Source organism: Microplitis demolitor, chromosome 4 (assembly GCF_026212275.2).
Source record: "Microplitis demolitor isolate Queensland-Clemson2020A chromosome 4, iyMicDemo2.1a, whole genome shotgun sequence".
In the NCBI taxonomy this organism is placed as follows: domain Eukaryota; kingdom Metazoa; phylum Arthropoda; class Insecta; order Hymenoptera; family Braconidae; genus Microplitis; species Microplitis demolitor.
The window spans coordinates 15,071,395-15,092,617 of NC_068548.1; the positions used below are offsets into that span (position 1 = coordinate 15,071,395).

General features: G+C 34.2%; 1 protein-coding gene across 1 annotated transcript; it reads right to left on the bottom strand.

Moving 5' to 3' along the window:
* Window positions 1-6,102: 6,102 nt before the first annotated feature.
* LOC103571378 (DNA primase large subunit) lies at window positions 6,103-14,205 on the bottom strand. Its single transcript, XM_008549521.3, has 7 exons — window positions 13,742-14,205; window positions 10,787-11,124; window positions 10,263-10,490; window positions 9,188-9,325; window positions 8,739-9,117; window positions 7,030-7,197; window positions 6,103-6,951 (listed from the first exon to the last, which is right to left on the bottom strand). Exons 1-7 carry the CDS (start codon window positions 13,902-13,904, stop codon window positions 6,785-6,787), a joined length of 1,581 nt encoding a protein of 526 aa, XP_008547743.1. The 5' UTR covers window positions 13,905-14,205; the 3' UTR covers window positions 6,103-6,784.
* Between the last annotated feature and the right edge of the window lie 7,018 nt (window positions 14,206-21,223).

The window sequence follows — 21,223 nt, forward strand, 5'->3', positions numbered from 1 at the left end:
ATATTAAACAAATAATTTTAAAAAACAAAATATATACTCTGATAAGAATAACACTTAAACCAGTACTATCCTGTAATCAGTCAGTATTCTAGCTTGAACTTGAATCATTAATTGAATCTAATAATACTTTCAATTTAAATAATATTTTAAGCGATCATACCGGATTGAAGATACTTAATTCTGATGCTTGACTCTGCCTCGACCTAGGCCTCTGAACTTCCTTACAATAAAATTTAAAGAAATTCACTTTTCCCTGTCAGTTTCCCCGTTCTAGGATCTGATCTAGCTCCATTCCTTGTTCAAATCTGTGTGAGGCCACCGCCGACCTTATCGACCCAGGACCCACGTCGATTTTTAATTCTTTAAAGACCGTCTTTATCCATCCGGCTATAATGGCTCTCGATGCTTCCTTGACCTTTGCTCTAGTTGTAATAAATAATTGATTCAAGCCTGGCCTTGCTTTGCGTCTTTCAGCTGAGATTTCTATCAAGCGCTTCACCCAGAATACTACGTCGAACACCTGCTGTTTTGCTCTCGACAATTTCCATCCCGATTGCCTGTGTCGAACACTGTCCGTCTTTGAGCCGAATTTCGGCCAGAACGTAATTGAGTTACGATCCGATTCATATCCTTTCGTATCAATGGACAGAAGGGTCAAATCGTGGATCCGTCTCCCTGACGCCAACAGCAGCAGGAGTGCAACGTGTCTGGAGACCTGGAAAATACTATCCTGCTCCGGTGGGTGTTTTTTTAACCATTCAATCAGCTCCTGAATGTTCCACACACTTGATTTTGGCGTAGTTTTTGACGCCTCTCTTATTCCAATCGCTTTGAGCATCGATCTAACCAGTGGGTGTGCGCTCAATCGCAATTTTCCACTCGGGTCAGCTAAAGAACTAATTATTGATTTTTTCATCAGAATTGTTCGATAGCTCAGCTTCTTCTCGTTGGCTAAAAATCCCAGATAAGATGCCAGTTGCTGTCCCGCTGGCTGGCTTGGCACAACCTGCTTCTCCGCACACCACTGTGTCCACTGCTTCCACGCTGAGCTATATGTTTTCCAGGTTGAGCCCCTCCACGCGGACGATACAAGATCCACATCAGCGTCACATAGTCCAGACACTAGATTTGACCACCCCGTATCCGCCAGACCTCTAAACACATCTCTTTCACGCTCTGCGGCGGTCTCCCCGTCGCTAGATCCACTAACGAGTCCTCCAGATCTCGTAACTCGAATGGCGCTGCCGTGGCCCGACTCTTCAGCTCGCTCCTCCAGAAGGTTTTCTTCCAACGAGGTGCTATGACGAGGAATATTCCGTGTGCCCGGCTCAGGTGGCTTAAAACTTGCGGGATTAATGGCGGTGGAGGAAAAACCCACGCCAAACTCACCTTCCAGTCTCTGCTGAAAGCGTTGATAAACTCCGCTCTCTGATCGTTCGCCTCTAGCGTCACATATCTCGGGACCACCTTCGACCGGCTTGTGGCAAACAGATCTATCTGCGGGGTTCCCCACTTTCTGAACACTTGCTGTGTCAGGTTCTTCTTCAGATGCCAATCGGTTAATGGCAAACCCCGTGACAGTCTGTCCGCCCAACAATTGTAAATTCCCGGAAGGTAGAATGGGATCAACTGGATCCGTGACTGGTAACACAGAGATAATAGTTCTCTCACCATCTGCTGCAATACTCTGGACCGAGTCCCACCTTGCTTCTTGATATACGCAACAACGGTCTTGTTGTCCGATTGCAGCATGATCGCCCTGCCTTGAAGGGTCGTCGTGAATTCCCTGATGGCAATCAGGACTGTGTAGAGTTCTTTCCGATTCACGTGCCAATGGATTTGTTCCCGCGTCCACTGACCCGCTCTCACTTGACTGTTCAGATGGAATCCCCATCCTTCCTGTGACGCATCGGTCGTCAGAAAGATCGAAGGCTGTTCTCTGAATATTGGGCTCGTCCGATGTATGTTCTTCCTCCACCATGCACAGTCTTCCAGTGCCGATTGCGGAATTCCAATTTTCTGCTTTGGCCTGACCTCCGGGAGTTCCAAGCTCGCTTTCTGCAACTCTCTCGAAAATAACCGACCCAGTGGAACTGCCAATGCTGCGAAATTTAGCTGGCCCAGCAACGAAGTCCCGCAATTCCAGTCCCATTCTCGTTTCCTCTCTATCCGACTGACTGCTGTCAGGATTCGGTCCTTCTTGTCTTCTGACAAAATCATTTGATTCTTCTCGGTATCCCAAATAATCCCCAGGAATTCCAAGTTCCTTGCTGGTGTGATCACCGATTTTTTGAGGTTCACCTGCCAGCCCAGATACCGAAGATAGTTCATTACCAGATCTACTTGACTCCGCAGAGCTAGAGGGTCTTGGTTCACTATAAGAAAATCGTCTAGATAAACTAAGATTCTTATTCCAAAATCTCGAAAGAAGTTCGCCAGCCAATTGCTGATCTTGGAGAACGCCTGTGGAGCACTCGCAAGACCAAACAGCAGACACGTCATGTTGTATACTTGGCCTTTGTATGTTAAACATAAAAATCTCTGATGACGTAGAATGACTGGAATGTGGAAGTAAGCTTGGGAGATGTCCAATTTCACCATGTAATCTCGCCATCTCAAGAAACCTGCAACCTGTCGCTGGTGTATCAAGCGAAATTTGAACGGATTTAGGTACTGGTTCAATTTCTTTAAATTGAAGATGGGCCTTGCTGATCCGTCCTGTTTTGGAACTAGGAACATCGTGGAAATGAATCCCGTTGTCCACTCGGCTTTTTTCAATACCCCTTCTTTTAACAATCTCTCTATTTCCTGAGTCATTTGCCAAGACTCTTTTGTCCCAAATCGCTGTAAATTCCTTCTTGATAGCGGTACCGCAGTTGGTTTCTTTACAAATAGAATTCTGTAGCCTTCCAACATGTCCAAAATGTACTTCGGAGCTCCCATCTGATGCCATCGACCGACGAACCTCTTTAACTGACCCCCCTGGAATGGACAGTCATAATCTTTTAGAACGATCTTTTTTGCTGGAACTAAATCTTTTCGTGGATTTTCTTGCGTCTTTGGAATTGGGCTTCCGAAAGGACGATGATGGCGCTGATGATGGTCTGAACGATGATTTACTCCTCTGGTCCCGAGAGTATCTTAGACTCACTGATGAGCGACTAGGTTTAGGCCTTATTGGCTGATACTCCCCTTCCCTGGGGTTCTTTTGACCGAAGAAGGCAACCTTCTGAGCACCCCCTCGCTGATCAAGGAACTTCGAAAGAGCTTCGTCATCAAATAAATGAGACTCAGAGGGCGGAATCTCCGCTAACCTAGCCGCCAGGTGTTGGTCCTTTGGTTTAAATACCTTTCTTCTGAACTCAATTAATTCTGCGCGCCTGGCACAAGTGAAATGGAGCAAGTCGTCCGATATCTCCTTAAACGCCGATTCTCCCAAGAAGTTATCCCTGATTTCGTTGTAGACGTCTGGGTATTTTTGCGCTATTTTCTGCATACCCTCCGTTAACTTCTGTCTTTGTTTCAGCAAGCCGTGAGTGATCGTTCCAGCCATCTCCTCCGCTCTCTCCAGCATCGAACTAACAAACGATTTTGGAGCTAAGCCTTCCAACTGGCTATTTACCTTCAGAGCATCAAACACCGGTGAAGCTTGGAGTTTCTTCTGAACCTCCTTGTAGCGGATCTTATTCCAATTTTCCGTACCTAATTTTTGGCACGCTATTCCCTGCGCTTTGATCTCCGGCGCCGGCGGTGGTACTGACGGAGCACTCTCCTTGACCACTGGGACCAATGCCAACGCCTCTAAATTCAACTGTTGTTTCTCAACGACAGGTAATAGAACCGGTGCTTCCCATGGTGACGATTCATTCACCATGCTCTCATCTAACTCCTCCTGGTCAACCGATTCGTCTGACTCTAACTCACTCGAATCATCCTGTATATGTTTGCTCTCAATCTTATCTAGTAGAACCTGGAACATATTTTCCATTCTCTCCTCTAGAATTGAAATCTTTGACCGCTTCGGCGCTCGTTCTTCTGGTGTTGGCGCTTTTCTCTTGCCTCCTGGAACTTCGTTTTCATCTACTTCTGAAGCTTCCTCATCCCCTCTTAGCAGTTCTGCTGCTTGCTTACGAGAGATGAAGTGTTCTTTCAAAGATTTCAGAGCATGAAGAAATAATTCCGCCTGGGCTGCTGAACCTCTAATTTTGTTAACTACTGCTGGTGGGCTCATGATCAAGGCCCGACAGAAAGCCCAGTTTAACATTTCGACCTTATAGTCTCGATAGAGTTTCTCCGGTAAATCCCGTATGACTGGATTAAATGCTCTCGCAATTTCCGTCGTGGGGAGAGCAAACCGGACTTTATTGAGGACCTGAGGGTCTATCTCGTCCCCAAAAACTTCTTCTTTTGATAGACTCACGACTTTCCAGTTCCTCCATCCCTCTGGTAACCATTCCTCCGCCGTAAGCTGCAGCCTGTCCAGTATTTTATCAAGCTCCTCCGTCGCCGCGGACTCCTCCAACAGCTCCTCCATCGTAACAAAAGCCCCTGAGGGGACATTCATCTGGAAAATTCAAATGCATTTATTTTAGAAAGTGCATTTTTGCTTCTTTTAGCTTGAGATAGTGTATCTGCAAGCAAGCGATCTATTTTAGATCTGATGACTTAGCAACTAGGTGCAAGATCATCTTTATTATTTTACCCGGCAACAGTCCGGAGACAGCTTGTCTTAGCGCCCAGAGGCCGCAGAGACATTTTCGAGCCGATGAGGCTGCCGGGACACTCCTCGAGCCGTTGCGGCTGCTTTATCAGAGTATTGTCCCCTTTTTGGCCGGCTGCCCTGAGCCGCTACGGCTCCTCGAGCACTTTAACTCGAGCCATTACGCCTGCGGCTGCGTCTCCTCAGCCTATACGCCTGCGTCTGCGTCTTCTCAGCCTATACGCTTGCGGCTCCGTGGCTGGTATCAAGAGTTTATCTGTAACACATAATATTTCTAACCAGACTTACCTTATTGTTTACAAGTATGGGTTGAAACACACTCTTCACTCGAACGTTACAACAACGTTTGGACTCAAATGCACTACTCGAAAAGTAATAGCGTACTGAGGATTCACGAGTCTTGACGACGCGTGCTACCCGGCACCAGCAGATTGAGGGTGGAAAGGGTAAGGACCCCCTCCAATCAGGCCTAAAGAGGGGCCAAAAGAGAGCAACTTTGGATGAGTATGAGCGAAAGATAGGGTAGGTAATCTCCGACAGGTCAAGCCAAAGGCACAGAACTGAAATATCTATTTTTTCCATGTATATATCGCCATGTATTGTAGCTGATCTAGAGCAGGATTCCAAGCAGAAAAACGAAGACGAAATGCATGGCAAATAAATGTGATCAAAGCAGCAAGCTCAAAACTTACCTTTTTTTTTTTAGCCTAATTACCTCCCTTGATGGATAATGTACTAAAAATTTTTCTTCTATAAAATAGTGCATTACACACCGAAAGAGTAAAGTAGGACGTTTCAACCTGTATGCATAGTTGCCTACCCGAGTCGAAAGCGGGGTGGCAAACACGAGGATTAGCACGTCATTTTCTTCCGTGGATTGTATATATAGTTTGATTAGCAAGACTTTGCGCTTCGGTTTTTTACCCCCACCATCAAGGCGCAATGTCTTAGGTATTAAATTTAGATGGTGGGGGTAAAAACCGAAAATATCCGAAACGCAAACTCTCGCTAATCCATCTATAATTTTTCACCAAATCGGTACCTAAAAGTTTAAATGTTTTTCTCTGTTTACGTGAAGATGGCGCATGTGCTGGTTTTTATCATTTGTTTTCTCGTAAGAGAATAGAACGATTTTTCTTCTTTTGAACATGGTAGAAATTTAAACTTCCCGTGCAGATATTGTGAAAAAACAATTTTTTAACGGCTAAATCGCATTAGTCTAAAACGGGGTTCCGTTTTTATTAAACTAGGTCCAAGGGGCAGCATCATCGCTCATTCGATGACGCGCAAAAATTTAACGTTAAAAATAAATTCTTAACTTATCTGACAATCTGGATACAAATAATAATAAATATCTCACATGGAATGTTGCACAGTTACAAGAAGATATCTCAACTATTTATTTACCTGTGTAATAACTTTCATTTTTTCAACAATAACATCCTTCGCGAAATGGTTAGGACATAACCTCGACGATTTCGAAGACCGAAAATTTACATTTATTGTCTTTTCCCAAAGGGCCCGAAGTTTTCCATCATTGGGAAAAGTGAAAGTTGCTTTTCTTTTACAAAAAGGAGCACATCACTTACCCATATTCTGTATAATTTTTTAATTTCTCTGATATCGAATATATATGATGATTATGCGACACTAGTAGCTCCTCCAAAACACGTATTTAACTGACAAATAAACTGTATATTTATTATGGTCTGACATTTATATTATTTATCGAAAACATCATATAATTGATTGTAAAATTGAAAATTTCTCGAATTTTTTTTCCTAAATCACTCTAGAACATATTTTTTGTCTTTTTAAATTTGACATTTAAAAATTTGCGCTTGACCGAATTCGCTATTATGCTGCTCTCAAGTGGAGGAGTCTGGCAAAACAAAACCCCATTGGGTTGTTTCAATTGACTACACAGGCATAAAAACTTGGTCTAAATGCAGATGTTATGAAAAATTTATAAAAATATACACCCTATGACAGAAAATAACAGCTTTACTCGACAATTATTCTTAGTGTCGGTTAAAATGATAACTTATTATCTTTTATAACTATTTAATCCATTTCATCTTCATTTAACAATTTTTCAATATCCATAAGTTTAACTTCAATATTTCTTTTAGCTAAAGGTTTATCTGGTGTTCTTATTGGTGTAAACTTTTCAGACTTTATTTTCAACTTTTGTTTTGGTGTATCGCCTCCTGTCGGATTTTCGTGAGAATCTAAAAAATAATATATTTACATTAGGTAGAAAATAAAAAATACAGTAATATTAATCGTGTTTAATTTTAGTTACGTACCGACAGTATTGCTAGAAAGTTTCTCAATAATATTACGACTGTCTGAGTAATAAGCATTCGGGTGCATCACAGGGTGTTCTGGTGGAACTTTATGAGTTATTTCGTAATACTTGGCACATGCCAATTGATAATGATGATCTTTAGCTAAGGCAGCAATCTCAGCAGCATCTATAATTTATTTTTAAGTGTCATTATATTATTATTTCTTTATACACAATTGGAAATTTTGTGTTAAATTTTATTTTCCGAATTTCGGTTAACCCCGTATTGATAACAACTGTGAGTATTTTTTTTTTAAATCTATATCAAGGCAAAATTATAACCGTTATTTATTATTATTTTTTTTTTTTCAATTAATGATTTAATTTTTTTGAAATTAATTAATGAAATTTTAATACTATTATGATAGTTATACAGGGTTGCAAATAGCGCATTAAATTTATAATTGCTTTAGTGGTTCAATTAAATTTTTTTTATATTTTATAATCCAAAAACAACAAATTAAAAATGATTTTTTAATTTTTAATCCAATATTTTTGGATTAAGAATAATTTTTTAATTTTTAATCCTACATTTTAGAACTAAAAATTAAATTTCAAATTTTTAATTCGTTAAGTAGCGTTAAAATGTAATGGCTTAGTTTTTAAATCTAAGTTTTAAAATAAAATATTAAATGAACAATTTCAATTCGGAAAACCAGATTCAAAAATTTCTTTCTAATCTCAAATTCCATATTTAATAATTGAAAAGTAAATCAAAAATTTTAATTAGCCATAGCTAAAAAGGATTAAAAAATTACGATCCGTTTTTTAATTTTCTATTTTCGTATCCAAAATTAAATAAAAAATTTTAAATTCCGAACATCGGATTAGTGTTGTTTTAATTATAAATTCTCTGTTTACACTGAAAATTATTCAAAAAATTTAATTCTTAAATGTTTCAACTATGAATGATCTTTTTATTTCAAATTCTATGATATTTGACTATCAGGAGTAAGTTTAAAAATATTTAAACTTGGTCAAGTAAAACAGTACTCCTTCCTGTAATAAGTGCTGTCAAATTTTTAGTCATGATTACTTATCTGATTGCGTACCGTATCTAAATTAAAAAGTAATTTTCAATTTTCGATCCCACGTGTTTGAATTAACAAGTAATTCTTCAATTTTTAATCCCGCGTTTCTGAATAAGAATTAATTTTTGAAATCTTAAACCCACGTATCAATTTAGAAACTAATTTTTTAATTTTTAATTTCACTTGTCTGATTAAAAATTAGTTTTTCGATTTTAAATCCCACGTGTTTACATTTAAATTAATTTTTCAATTTTGAATCTTATGTGCCGGATTAAATATCAATTTTTAAATTTTGAATCCCACGTCTCTGGATTAAAATTAATTTTTTAATATTTAATCTCACGTTTCTGAATTAAAATTAATTTTTCAACTTTTCAATTCAAGTTGTTGAATTAAAAATTAATTTCGTAATTTCAATCAATATAATTTCAATTACGGATTAAAAATTTAATTTTTGATTGTAAATACTCTCATTAAAGAATTCGCAACCCTGCAGTTATATTTTCAAAAAGTAGGTGGGAACTGTTTGAGAATGCCCTTAAGTTATTAACCCAAAAATTTAACTAGTTATTTTTTATACAGATACACAAAAATTCCAATTGCGCATACAATATATAAAAGGCATTTGCTCATTTACCTGAGGCTGACAACCCGTAAGCAATCAACTTTTTTTTCAGAGTATCACTGTCCATTAATCTATATGGGCAACCATGATACTCTCCTGCACCTGCAATGTTGCTAATAATTTTAGAACACCCCATCGGGGTATATTTTTTTTGGCTTCCTACTGTTCCATAGATAAATTTAATTGTATAAGCATATTCTTTTTCAAATTTATCTGCCTCTATTTTTTTCGTGAACTCTGCTCGCCACATTCTCATCGCATCGTCTACTTTAACTCCAATGCCTTTTAAAAAGAGACCATATTGTACTCGCCCAGAATTTTTTAGGTGATGGTTCATTCTCAATGCTTCATGCAATGTTCTCATGCATAATGGATAAGAAATTTTCGCAATCTAAATTTAAAATAAAAAAATTGTTAAAAATAACAAAAAATAAATAAATTGTAAAAATGATAACATTTACATCATCAAGTGCTTCAATTGGAGTTTCTGTACTTGACCAAATAGTTCGATCAAAGTCAGGAAAATAGTTTGGTAAATTCTTGAGATAATCAAACACCCTTTCATCGTCTTGTAATTCATAAAAACACGGCGCTGCAATCTATACAACGAAATATTTAAAAGCATGATAGGGGAGAGGTGCTGCAGTTGTAACAAGGAGCAGTTGTAACACTCAATGAAAAACTATTAAAAAAACTAAAAATCATTATTCTTTCTTTAACTTGTTAAAAATAGTAAATTATTGATTAGATCAAAGTTTTAGTTATTAATCTTGTTCCGGTATTCAAATATTAAGAATTGTTGAAAATACTCGGAAAAACTTTTTTTTGTACGCTACACAATTTTTTTAATAACAACTTTGTTTTCTAATGTTTGATGTGAGACTTGCATTCATACTTAAAGGGACATATCAAGAGTATTGTATAATTGAATTTTATATCAATTTACTGATTGTTGTTATTGTCATTAGATTTTTATTAACAATTCTGCGTGAGGGTCAGTTGTAACACTTGAACGAGTAGCAATTGTAACACTCGGAGGTGTATATGGGATCTGCGCAAACTGGATGCGCCACAAATCTACTCTGGGATAGTGTAGTTTTAATATTTATAAATGTTTAATAATTTATATTAAAGATACAAATATATGTGCTACTTTAAGTTCAAATACTTGACTCTAAAAGTTAATTAAGTATAATCGTATGTATTAAGACTGAATAATAAAAGCAATTTGGTGAAAAATATCCATTTCGTTCCGTGTTACAATTGCCCCTGTACTGTATTATACCTGCAGCCCACGCGCGTCGCCATCTTGGCCCCTGACTTCAGTTAACTAAATTGATTTTTTAATAAGTTGACATTGACTTCTTACTAATTAACCAAGTCACTCACACAAAAGATACTATCAGCTAACTTTCTGACAGTTTTTAAGTTTACTATCTTAAAAAAAAACCAAATGGAATCGAAAAAATAAAATTTGTTGTTACAACTGCAGCACCTCTCCCCTACATAATGTCGATGGGTCAATAGAAAGATTACCTCAACGGCTTTTGTCAAATGCCGTCTGTACTGTGATATAAATAGAGAAGAAAGTTCAAATTGTGGAGTGTATGCAATTCCTTTCTTTAGATAAACTCTTCTGGTTTTAACTAAATCAAGAACTTTGGAAAAAGGCACTTTGTAGAAATCAATATTGTCTATTACCAATGATTTAGATATTGAACAACTAAGCTCTTCTCGTAACGTTTCTTTTTCTTCTTGAGAAATCTATAATAAAATTGGATATATATATAGAGATATTATTTTATCATGATTTATGTTAAGATCGCCTCACTAATTTCAAAAGAACAAATTTTTATACGCCCTTTTAGTGCCAATTTAGTGTTTTAATCCCAACACGAATAATCTGTGTTTCAAAATAACACAAATATTCTGAGGACCGTTTTTAACACACAGATCATGTTGATTTTAACACAATATTGTTTACAGTGTGAATATTTCCAAGCCATATATGAAGAGAAGTCATTCACTATCAATTCTACATAAATAATAATGAAACTTACAGGTTTATAAGTGAAATTATTGATAGCTAATAATTTAGCCATCCCTTCGTTGTTCAATGACGTAATCCTCATCTTCATATATTCAACTTCCATTGCCACAAACCACTTTCTCAATTCCGGATTTTGAGAATATGCAAGTCTTAGAATAAAGTGGGATAAAACATCTCGTTTTCTTGCCTCTATCTCTGCATCTGTATGAGACGCACATCCTAATCCAGTCAACAGTTTAGCAGCATGAGTGTATCCATCTTTTTTCAAAGCGTTTTTTAAAGCTATTTTTCGATCTTCAATCGTTTTGAGATCCGATCTGTTCAATATTAATTCGATCAATTTAAGAACTGCAAATAAAATTCAAGTTTAATTTAATTATAATCAACCAAACTATCAGAGTATTTATAGCCGGTCGAAGTACAATTGTCCGTTCTTTAAATTTATAATCAAATATCATATCAATTTTTATTTTTATCTAAGCGATTGGATGGAAGACTCGAATTCAAGTCATTTGACTTAGTTTAAAAAAAAAAATTATTAGCTATTTTGAAAACAAACAATTTTAGCCTGACAGATCAAAGCTAAATAGAATGTAAGATTAATAATTATAATTTATTTAAGTCTTCTATTATCGGTAATTAATTAATTTTAAATAATATCAGTCAAGACCAGCCGATATTCATAGACTGTTTTTTGTATTTTATTTCAATGTTATAATACGATTTCGTCTACAGTAAGCCTGTGGCATCTTCAAGTTCAAAATTCTATAAGTGTGAATGTAGCAGACATCAGACAAATTAAAAGTTATAAATAAATACAGTAAATAATAGATAAAATAAAATTTAAAAAATATAAGCAATTAAAAAATTTTTAAATTAATAGGTGCATTTTTCAAAAATATTATTTTTTGAATTATTTGCTCTATTTATTTATAATTCTAAATTTGTCTGATGTCTGCTACATTCACACTCATAAAATTCCCGCTAGTCGATTACATTAACGCTCATCTATTTTTTACATATAATTTTTTGTACCCGGGAAATAAAATTTTAAACTCAGTTATATAAATAGTATCACACATCTAGGGAAGTAAAGTAAGAAATGTCTCAGATCACATGTAATTGTTGGCCGAGGCGAAGCTAATGTCAACAAACATGTGATAATTAATGTAACGGGACCGTTAGGTCCACCTCCGTTTGACGGGAGGCCGATACCTCGCCCTTTTGGGCATACTCGCGCTGCGTAACCCTATTTGTATATTATGACTCCACCATATATTATAAAAGCGAAATATGAGCATATGCTCACATTAGCTTACTCATTAGGCATGCAGTGCATGTGGGTGCCTCACGCACAGCCACTACGAATCCGACCTCACATGGACCCAAACACTCCTCCCATCTCAGGAAATGAGGAGACTCTGGTCGAAGTGGGGCTTGGAATGGGTCCTCCATGGTACCAGACTTCAGCTCTGGTCAACTGCTTGCGTAAAATGAAGTGGTGGGACGCAAGTTCTTCCCAACCCATAAGGGTTACCTCCACTTATAATCACTAAGGATTTGAGACAAGCCAATATATACATTCGCCATCATTTGTCATCTAGTGTTCACTTATCTACGAGCTTTTTGGGGACGCCATTAGTGTTTTAAGTCATAAAAATGGTGGCGATAGTTCCACTCGGGGACAAACATGTGATCTGAGGCTGTCTTATTTACTTCCTGTGGTGTGTATACTATTTTTCTCCTCGACGGAAGCGGAAAGCGTCAACTTCGTTTCACACAGCGGGAAAAAAGTTGACGCTTTTCGCCCGGAGGGGAGAAAAAAAAATTTTGTTGATGTACTACATTCGGACCTCATGATAAGACTATTTGCTGTTTTTTTTTGTGCCTAAAGATGCCACAGGCTTACTGTAGGCGGAACGTCATATCATGATTTATTAAAATAAAATAAAAAAGGCCATTGTGCAGCCGACATAGAAGTAAATTTTTCGTTATTTATTTAATTATTTAAATCCGTAAGGTAGACGGTGGCGTTTAAAGGTTCATCTAAAGCTTATAAGGTCAATTATATTTATGCTTGTCAATTTTTAAAAACTACTTTATGCATACTTTAATGTTGAGATTTTAAAAGTGTTACACGGCAGGAATCACAATTGGAACAGTTACATGAATTTATTAAAAAGTGGAAGAACGAATACAACAGCTAAATTTCAATAAACAAATAGCTAATTTTCGTTAAATATAAAAAAATAGCACTGAAATATGAAGCTCATTAGATAAGCTACATAAAAGTATTATCAAGATTCAACTCTTATGTATTACTTGAAAGTTATTAAATGAGAAAGTCAAAAAAAATATTTTTTTCTATTTTTCTGAAAATTTTGAAATTCATCAAAGTATTAGAAAAAATTATGAAAAGAGTAAGCAACATAGCTTAAATTAAAGCAAATCGAATGAACATAAAGATTCAATCACCAAAAATAGAGTATCTCTTGAGGATCAAAAGTTATTTGAAGATAAATCAAGAAAAGTTGAATTTTTTGAAAAATTAAAAAATCTTTAAACGACTATAACTTTTAAACTTTTTGGCCGATTTAGCTCATCTTCGAACTTAACCGATCTCTTTAGCTAAAGAATATGTAAAAAAAATTTCATCAAGATCGGTATAGAATTGTGGACGCTGTCGTGGGAGAACCGCGCGTTACATCGTATATATATATATATATATACACATATATAAATTTGTTCACCAATAGAATTTTTGGAACCTACTTGACTCAAATAGATAGAAAATGATAAAATTTTTGTAAAGTTGCGTCATGAGGACAAATACAGCAGTTAGATTTTTATAAAATCTACAAAAAACCAGTCTACGAATATCGGTTGGATTTGATTAATATTATTTATAATAAATAATGAAATTTTGTAATTATCTATAGATTATTGTTGATAATTCGAAACTTACTTTGTCTTCTTTCATAACCCAACTCATAAAATCGATCAAGTTGGACTATTTGCTTTGGATACTGAGTATACATCTGAATATCATGAGTATACTGGTCTCGTAGATCACCTTCTTCTTCGATTCTACAGTACTTTCGTTTCTTAATACCATATTTAGACTCCATAATTAAATTTAAAATTTAATTAACGACACGGCGCATAAAAATATAAAAAAGTTTGACAGGATTTGAGTTGTTATTGAAATTTACTATTAATATTCACATAAGTAGTCCAATAAACTTATCATAGCGTTTAGAAACTTATTTTAAGAAACAGATCATTTAATTGACCCGAATTTTTTTTATATTTGATAATACATTGATTTGTTTAAATAAATTAAATGATTTTCAAAAATTATTATACACAAGTACTGATAACCACAAAAGTATTTTTTTTATTGTTTACAACTGCAGCCGGCTTTCGAGAGTAAACTTTTCCGCCAAAAATGATCTGAGTTATGGATTCACATGGTAGATGGCATTATTGCCTTATTTCTACGTACGCAGCGTACCCAGATAACTAGAGTTACAGCGCCATTTTTGAGCTGAAACTTTTGTCGTTTCAGAGACGTACGGTTCACATAAAAAATTTCAATGTCAACTTTTGAACTCTCTTTGACGTCAAATTTCACATAAATTTGACGTAAGTTTAAAACTACTATTTGACGTCTGTGAGACATCAAAATTTGAGACGCAACAAATGATGTCATCAGAAGACGTCAATAAGACGTCAACTAGAAAGATATTTTTTACTTTTTGATTTTTGAATTTACTTTGTTGAATAGTTGCTTGATGTCACGAGTTGACTGTTTTTCAATATACATATATCAAACAGTAAAATCGAATCTGAACAATTTAGGTCAATTTGAGCTACTTCTGCAGTCAAATTTTGATACTTAATTTTTGATGTCTCGAGTACGTTAAATAACAGCTTTGATTTGACATTAGATTTACGTGCAATTTAGCTGTTGGTTGAGTTCAACTGGCTATCAGGGTAGCCATCTTAACCACAAGTTAACTTCAAGCTACCCTAATAGCCACTTTAGCTTGAAATTGACAGTAATTTGACATTGAAATTGCCTGAAATTTGCTGCCTGAATTTGTCGATAACTTAACAGCAAAAGTTGAAAAGGAAAATTTACCTTTGATAGCCACACTCCCTGATAGTCAGTTGAGCTCAACCAACAGTCAAATTGCGCGTAAATTTGACATCAGATTAAAGCCGCTATTTGATGTACTCAAGTATCAAAATTTGATTGCAGTAGTAGCTCAAGTTGACCTCAATTGTTTAAATTCGATTTTACCGTTTGATACATATTGAAGAAAAGTCAGCTCATGACATTTAGCAACTATTCAACAAAGTAAATTCAAAAATCAAAAAGTAAAAAATACTTCTCTAGTTGAGGTCTTGTTGATGTCATTTGTTGCGCCTCAAATTTTGATATTTCACAGACGTCAAATAGCATTTTTCACCTTACGTCAAATTTATGTGAAATTTGATGTCAAAGAGAACTCCAAAGTTGATATTGAAATTTTTTATGTGTACCGTACGTCACTGAGAGGACAAAAGTTTTAGCTCAAAAATTGCGCTGAAACTCTAGTTATCTGGGTTGTAGGTAACAATTACAAAAGCTGAAAGTTGTTGACAAATTTCTCAGAAAGTTGTGATTAACTTATGGAAATCCCCACTGCGGCAAATTTGGCGGCAGGTTGCGGTCAACTTAGTTATCAGAGTATATATGTAATACTTTTGTATGATCAGTCGGTATAGGAAAAAATGTGTTAACATCGTGATGACATCCTGATCTTAACATCCAAATACAGCTGTAGATTTACGATAAGTTGGAACTTCCGTTCGACGTAAACTTACAGTCAGAGTGGCTATCAGGTCCCAGGTATAAACCGCCAATGATGACAATCTGGCCAGTGTTGCTGGCACTTTTATAGTCCATTTTTACAAAAAATTTTAATAAGTAAAAAACAAAAGATTAATTGTCGTTCATGTTGAACATATTTTTTTTAACTCATTTGAAAACTTCTCGTTTTTTCAAAAAATCACGACTGCCCTTAATAAAAGGAACGATTTAAAACAATTAGAAAAAAAAAATTTTAATATTTTTTAATGCTTTTGAATACTTGAATATTTTTGAATTGCCCTTTTTATGGGCATTTAACATTGCAAATCGTTTTGAATAATTTCTTTTAATCAGGGTGAGTTTTCATGCAATAACCTTTGAATTAGAAAGAAGTATACTATTTATGTCAAGTTCATCTTGAAATTTATTTAACAAGCTTCAATTTCCGTTATTAATCTTGCGGTTTTGATCTTTTTTTTTTTTTAATTTTCTAACTTGAAAAATTGTAAAAAAAGTTTATAATGTGACTTCAACTCTGGATAACTTATAAATCGACAATAATATATGCAAAATCTAACTTATTTATCTTTTAGCTTCTTAAATAAGCTTTAATTTCGGCTGCTATAACATTACTCAATGATGTGCCTTTAATTTTTACCGCAGAGTTTGAACCATATCTGTATAATTTGGATAATACACTGTAAAAAATTCACAGAGCAAATATTTATTGCAGAAGGTCTTATATTGGAAATTTTAGAAAATTTTGCCATACATTGAGAAAACAATTTATTTGAGCCAACACGGGAAAAAAGAGTTTCGTCTTCATAATAAAAGACGGGACAAGGAAAAATTTTGTTAGTGACAAACATGATTAGCTTACGGTCAAATCAATTTGTTATGATAACAAACGAAATTGTGTCGTAATTAAGAACTCGATTCCTTATTAAAACACATGCAGGCATTCAAAGCTGCTATTCGTTACCCTAAGTAATTTTAGCTGGTGAGTACAAAAATTTTGTCAGTGTCATAAATTCACTTCGTCATTTTAACAAATCAATTTTTTTTTTGATGTAACAAAACAGTTTTGTTACAGTTACAAATGATTGCTAGGCGCAACAAATAATTTTCTAGCGTTACAAAAATATTGTAATCATAACGAATGTTTCGTTATACTTGATGACACACCCTGATTAAACAAAACGATTTGTGACGATTAAACCTGTTTTAATCGTTTTAAATCGTCATAAATCGTTAATTAATGATTAAAAACGATTACATTTTTCGAATGAGGATTAAAGACGATTCGAAATTTTAATCGTCATTACTCGTTTTTAATCGTAAAATAATAAATCGTCTTTTTTAATGATGATTTAATTTTTAATCTTTTTTAATCATCACAAATCGTTATGTTTAATCAGGGAAAGTAATAATTTTTAAACAAACAATTATTGTCCTCAATTTACAGATTAATTCCAGTATAGTTAAAACAAATATTTTTAATTTTTTAAGTCAGATTAAATTCATGAAAAAATCATAAAAGTACAAATCACATATCGAAGAAAATATTATTTTTATTGGAAATTTTGCATTATTCAACGACTCACGTGTATATTTCAGAAACGTTTTCTTTTTTTTAATTAACGGCCACGGAGGCTAGATATAAGGAGGACGCTCGCCCTGTATTGCAAGCGTCCAAAAATGAAAGGACAGATCCTTTTTCGCACTCTGTCACTAGAGCGCGTTCGTGTTGCTAATGTCTCGTTTTTTTAAATTTTTGCGCGAAATGCGATTTCATATGACTGTCACTGTATCAAATGTTAATAATTTTTTTGAATGATAAATTATAGAAAAAAAAAAAAAAAAATTGGAAATGAATGATTACTTAAAAAATAAAAAAAATACACATTTTTAAAGTGAAAATAGAATTGCAAAATAAAATTAACTCCGTTAATAGTCAAATATAATTCATTAACTCAATGTTTTATATTTTATAAGATTAAAAACATAGAATTAGAATATAAAATTTATAGTGATAATAAATAATATAAATAAATAAATTATTAAATATATATATTAAATTATTTATAATATTTTAAGATAATTTTGAATGTTTGCGGTGTTTTTTCGTCATTAATTTTCGCTCATTAAAGGTGCGATTAATTAAATTAACTAAGAAGTTCCCGCGCATTACAATAAAGTTGTTCAGAATTTTAGCCATAAGCTCTTTTCTGTGTTCTTCACAACCTAAAATCGGTAAACTTTTTGCATTAGCCACTTTCTCTAAAATTTGGTGCATAGTATTAATTTTGATGGTTTTAGTACCAACCACTTGTAATACAATTTTCTCCAGTCTTTTAAACAATTTAAATAAATTTTCACTGGGAAAAATTAAATCACCATTACTCATAAGTTCAATGACTTTGTCGCGTTCAGAAGGATTTGTAGAACGTAATGTGTCGATACAATCACAGCACGAAGTTAATCGGTGAAATTTTCGTGCAACGTATCCGGCAATATAAGCTACTACATTGTCACTCGTCGAAACCACATCATAATCATGGTGATAGTGTGGATCGTCACAGAAACCATAATTTTCTTCGCCTTCATCTTCATTGAGATAAGTGTTTTCTTCTTCTTTATCTTGACCGGATACAGTATTGCCATTTAAATCTTCAGCAGCATATGAATTTTCAAATGGATAATAATTATCATGACATAAATGTTTGTCCTCATCTATATCATCGTCACTGTCTTCATTTAAAATATTTTCAAATGGTTCTCTAATGAAAGAATGAACATCGGATGCTGTTTCTTCATCACTGTCATCGTCCAACAAACTCTCAAAAGGTATTTTAGCAACAGAAACATTTCCATCCATATCTTGATGAGGTGAATTGTCATTATTTACAATACCATTTTCAACAATAGCGTCTATGTCATCAAGCCAATTTTTTTTTAAAGCAGTGGCTGCAGTCAATGATTCTTTTGATTGCATTAAAGATTGGAGAAGCTCACCGGCAGTGACATTGGACCCTTTCGGTGGAGTGACTAAGGAATAGGAGCATAATAACCGGAAAACTTGCCCAAAAAGAATTGTATCAGGATGGTCATTACACCGACAGACATTTCGCATTATACCGAAAAATTTCTGAGAAAGATTTGAAATTAAAACATTAAAATATTCACAAAATATTCCACTCACACATTCATTAACTACGCAGTGATTGACCATTTTTCAATAATTATCACGATGTATAATTATTAAACAACTATTTAACTGATAACGAATAACGAATCCAACGAATAAATAATTATATAGCACTACAATAAATAAATAGACGCCATTTACATGACATTAGCGAACGCAGCGTCGCCCTAGCGGCATACTTACGAAAATGATCTGTCCTCAGTTTATCAGACACACTTACTATACAAAAACCCATAGCGAGCGTCCTCCTTATATCTAGCCTCCGTGGCTTTGAGTATTTGTTAAAAATTAGAGAGAAGTCGGTAAGTCGACGAATTAAAATGATGATAAATTTTGTCACAAGATGGCTCGTTAAGTTACTTCGATATTTTTTGGTCGTTTGCTATCGCACATGTAACCAAAAAATATTTTTTGATCTGATGATGACGTCACTTTTAGAACGATTAGGTATCTTTTTTACCAGCTGTATCTTATCTAATATTTTTAGCTGCCGGCTATAGGCGCTAAATGTCGTAGATTTCAAGTATCTGTCACAAAAAATTTTATTGTATACCCTCGCGGTTTTTAATCACCCTGGAAAAACCCTGGAAACACGATAAAGTCACGGTGGATCCACGGCGGTTACACGGTGGGTTTTTATCATGTTATCACCATGATTTCACGGTGGTTACACAGTGTACCCACCGTGATTCCACGTACACCACGTAATCACCGTGGAATCTCGGTGAATAAACCGTGGAATCACGGTAAGTACACCGTGCATCCATCGTGGAAACACCGTTTAACCACCATGTATACACGGCGATAAAATGGCACAAACCCACCTTGTAACCACCCTGAATCCACCATGATTCCACCGTGTTTCCACTCCCAGGCTGTTTCCAGGCTGATTCAAAACCGCGAGGGTACTCATGAAATTTTCTTTTTGATAATGATCTCATTTATTATCTCTCTGCAATCGAATTTATTGTTATAAAATAAAATTCATAGTTATTATCTATACACGGAGAAAAAAGTATTGTAAAAATTACAATACTATAGTAAAATTTACTAGTTAGTAATAATTACATAATAAGATATTCAAAATTATTATGCATAATGTATTTTTTGCTAAGACGATTATATTTTTGACTATTTGTATAGTAAATTTTACTATAAGTACTATTAATAAATATAAATTTAAGAAAGTTAATTTTCTAATACAATATAAGATTTGTTACTATGCAAAATATTAAAAAATTTCTATACGCCATGTATTTTTTGCTAACACGATTATATTTTTTTACTATCTGTATAGTAAATTCTACTATGCATAGATAAAATTGAAAGTTGGTGGAGGTAGCATATACAAATATGTATTACAAGTTCTGAATCTTTTGTCCAAAGAAGACATCGGGCAGTCAGACATAGGAAAGGACTCGCGCGCGGGAGATCAGGGTTCGAATCTCGGTTGAAAGAAGTGATTTTTTAAAAAACAAAAATCGACACCAACACCAGTACAGACGACATAAATAACAATAATAATCAAAATGATAGCAATAATAATAAAAAGTTAAAAGCTAATAAAAATTTTATTTCATTTTTTTTTTCATTCTAATAAAGTAAAATTTACTAAACGGGATAGTAAAATTTATTAAACAGGGATAGTAAAATTGACTAAATATAACTAAAAATTAATATGCAATATAGGAGATTTTCCATAATCAGTGTATGAGAAATTACTAAACGACTTGTAAAATATGGTTATTTGTTTATTAATTTTTCATATAAATCAGAAGCGTTTCAAGATTACTATCCCTGATTAAAGAAAACGATTTGTGACGATTAAAACCGTTTTAATCGTTTCAAATCGTCATAAATCGTTAATTGATGACTCAAAACGATCAAAATTTTTCGAATGAAGATTAAAGACGATTCGAAATTTTAATCGTTTTTAATCGTAAAATAATAAATCGTCTTTTGATGATTTGGGACGATTAAATCTGAAAATCCATGACGATGAAAGACGATTAATGACGATTTAATTTTCAATCGTTTTTAATCGTCACAAATTGTTTTGTTTAATCAGGGATCCAAATTTAGTAATTATTCTCATATTTTTTAGTAAAATTTACTATATTTTTTTCTCCCTAATCAATATTTATTAATATGTAATAGAGTTTCTAAAGAAATTCTAATACGCGTTTTTATTCCTGGCGAATAAATTTGCTTCTCAGTGTAAGTTGAAAAAAAATTCATATTAAAAGAAAAATAAATTAATATTATAAAATAAAAGTAATGATTAGCGCTAGTATTGTTATTCAAATATAAAAACTTTGAATTGATTGGTCGACAACTTTTAACGACATTTCTTTTTTTTTTTTTTTTTTTTTGTACTGAAG

Coding starts and splice junctions, on each gene's coding strand:
- LOC103571378 (XM_008549521.3), bottom strand. CDS start 13,904: ATGGAGTCTAAATATGGTATTAAGAAACGAAAGTACTGTAGAATCGAA. Junction 9,326..10,262: donor ATTTGACAAAAGCCGTTGAG/GTAATCTTTCTA, acceptor TTCGTTGTATAG/ATTGCAGCGCCGTGTTTTTA. Junction 9,118..9,187: donor CAATTGAAGCACTTGATGAT/GTAAATGTTATC, acceptor TTTTAAATTTAG/ATTGCGAAAATTTCTTATCC.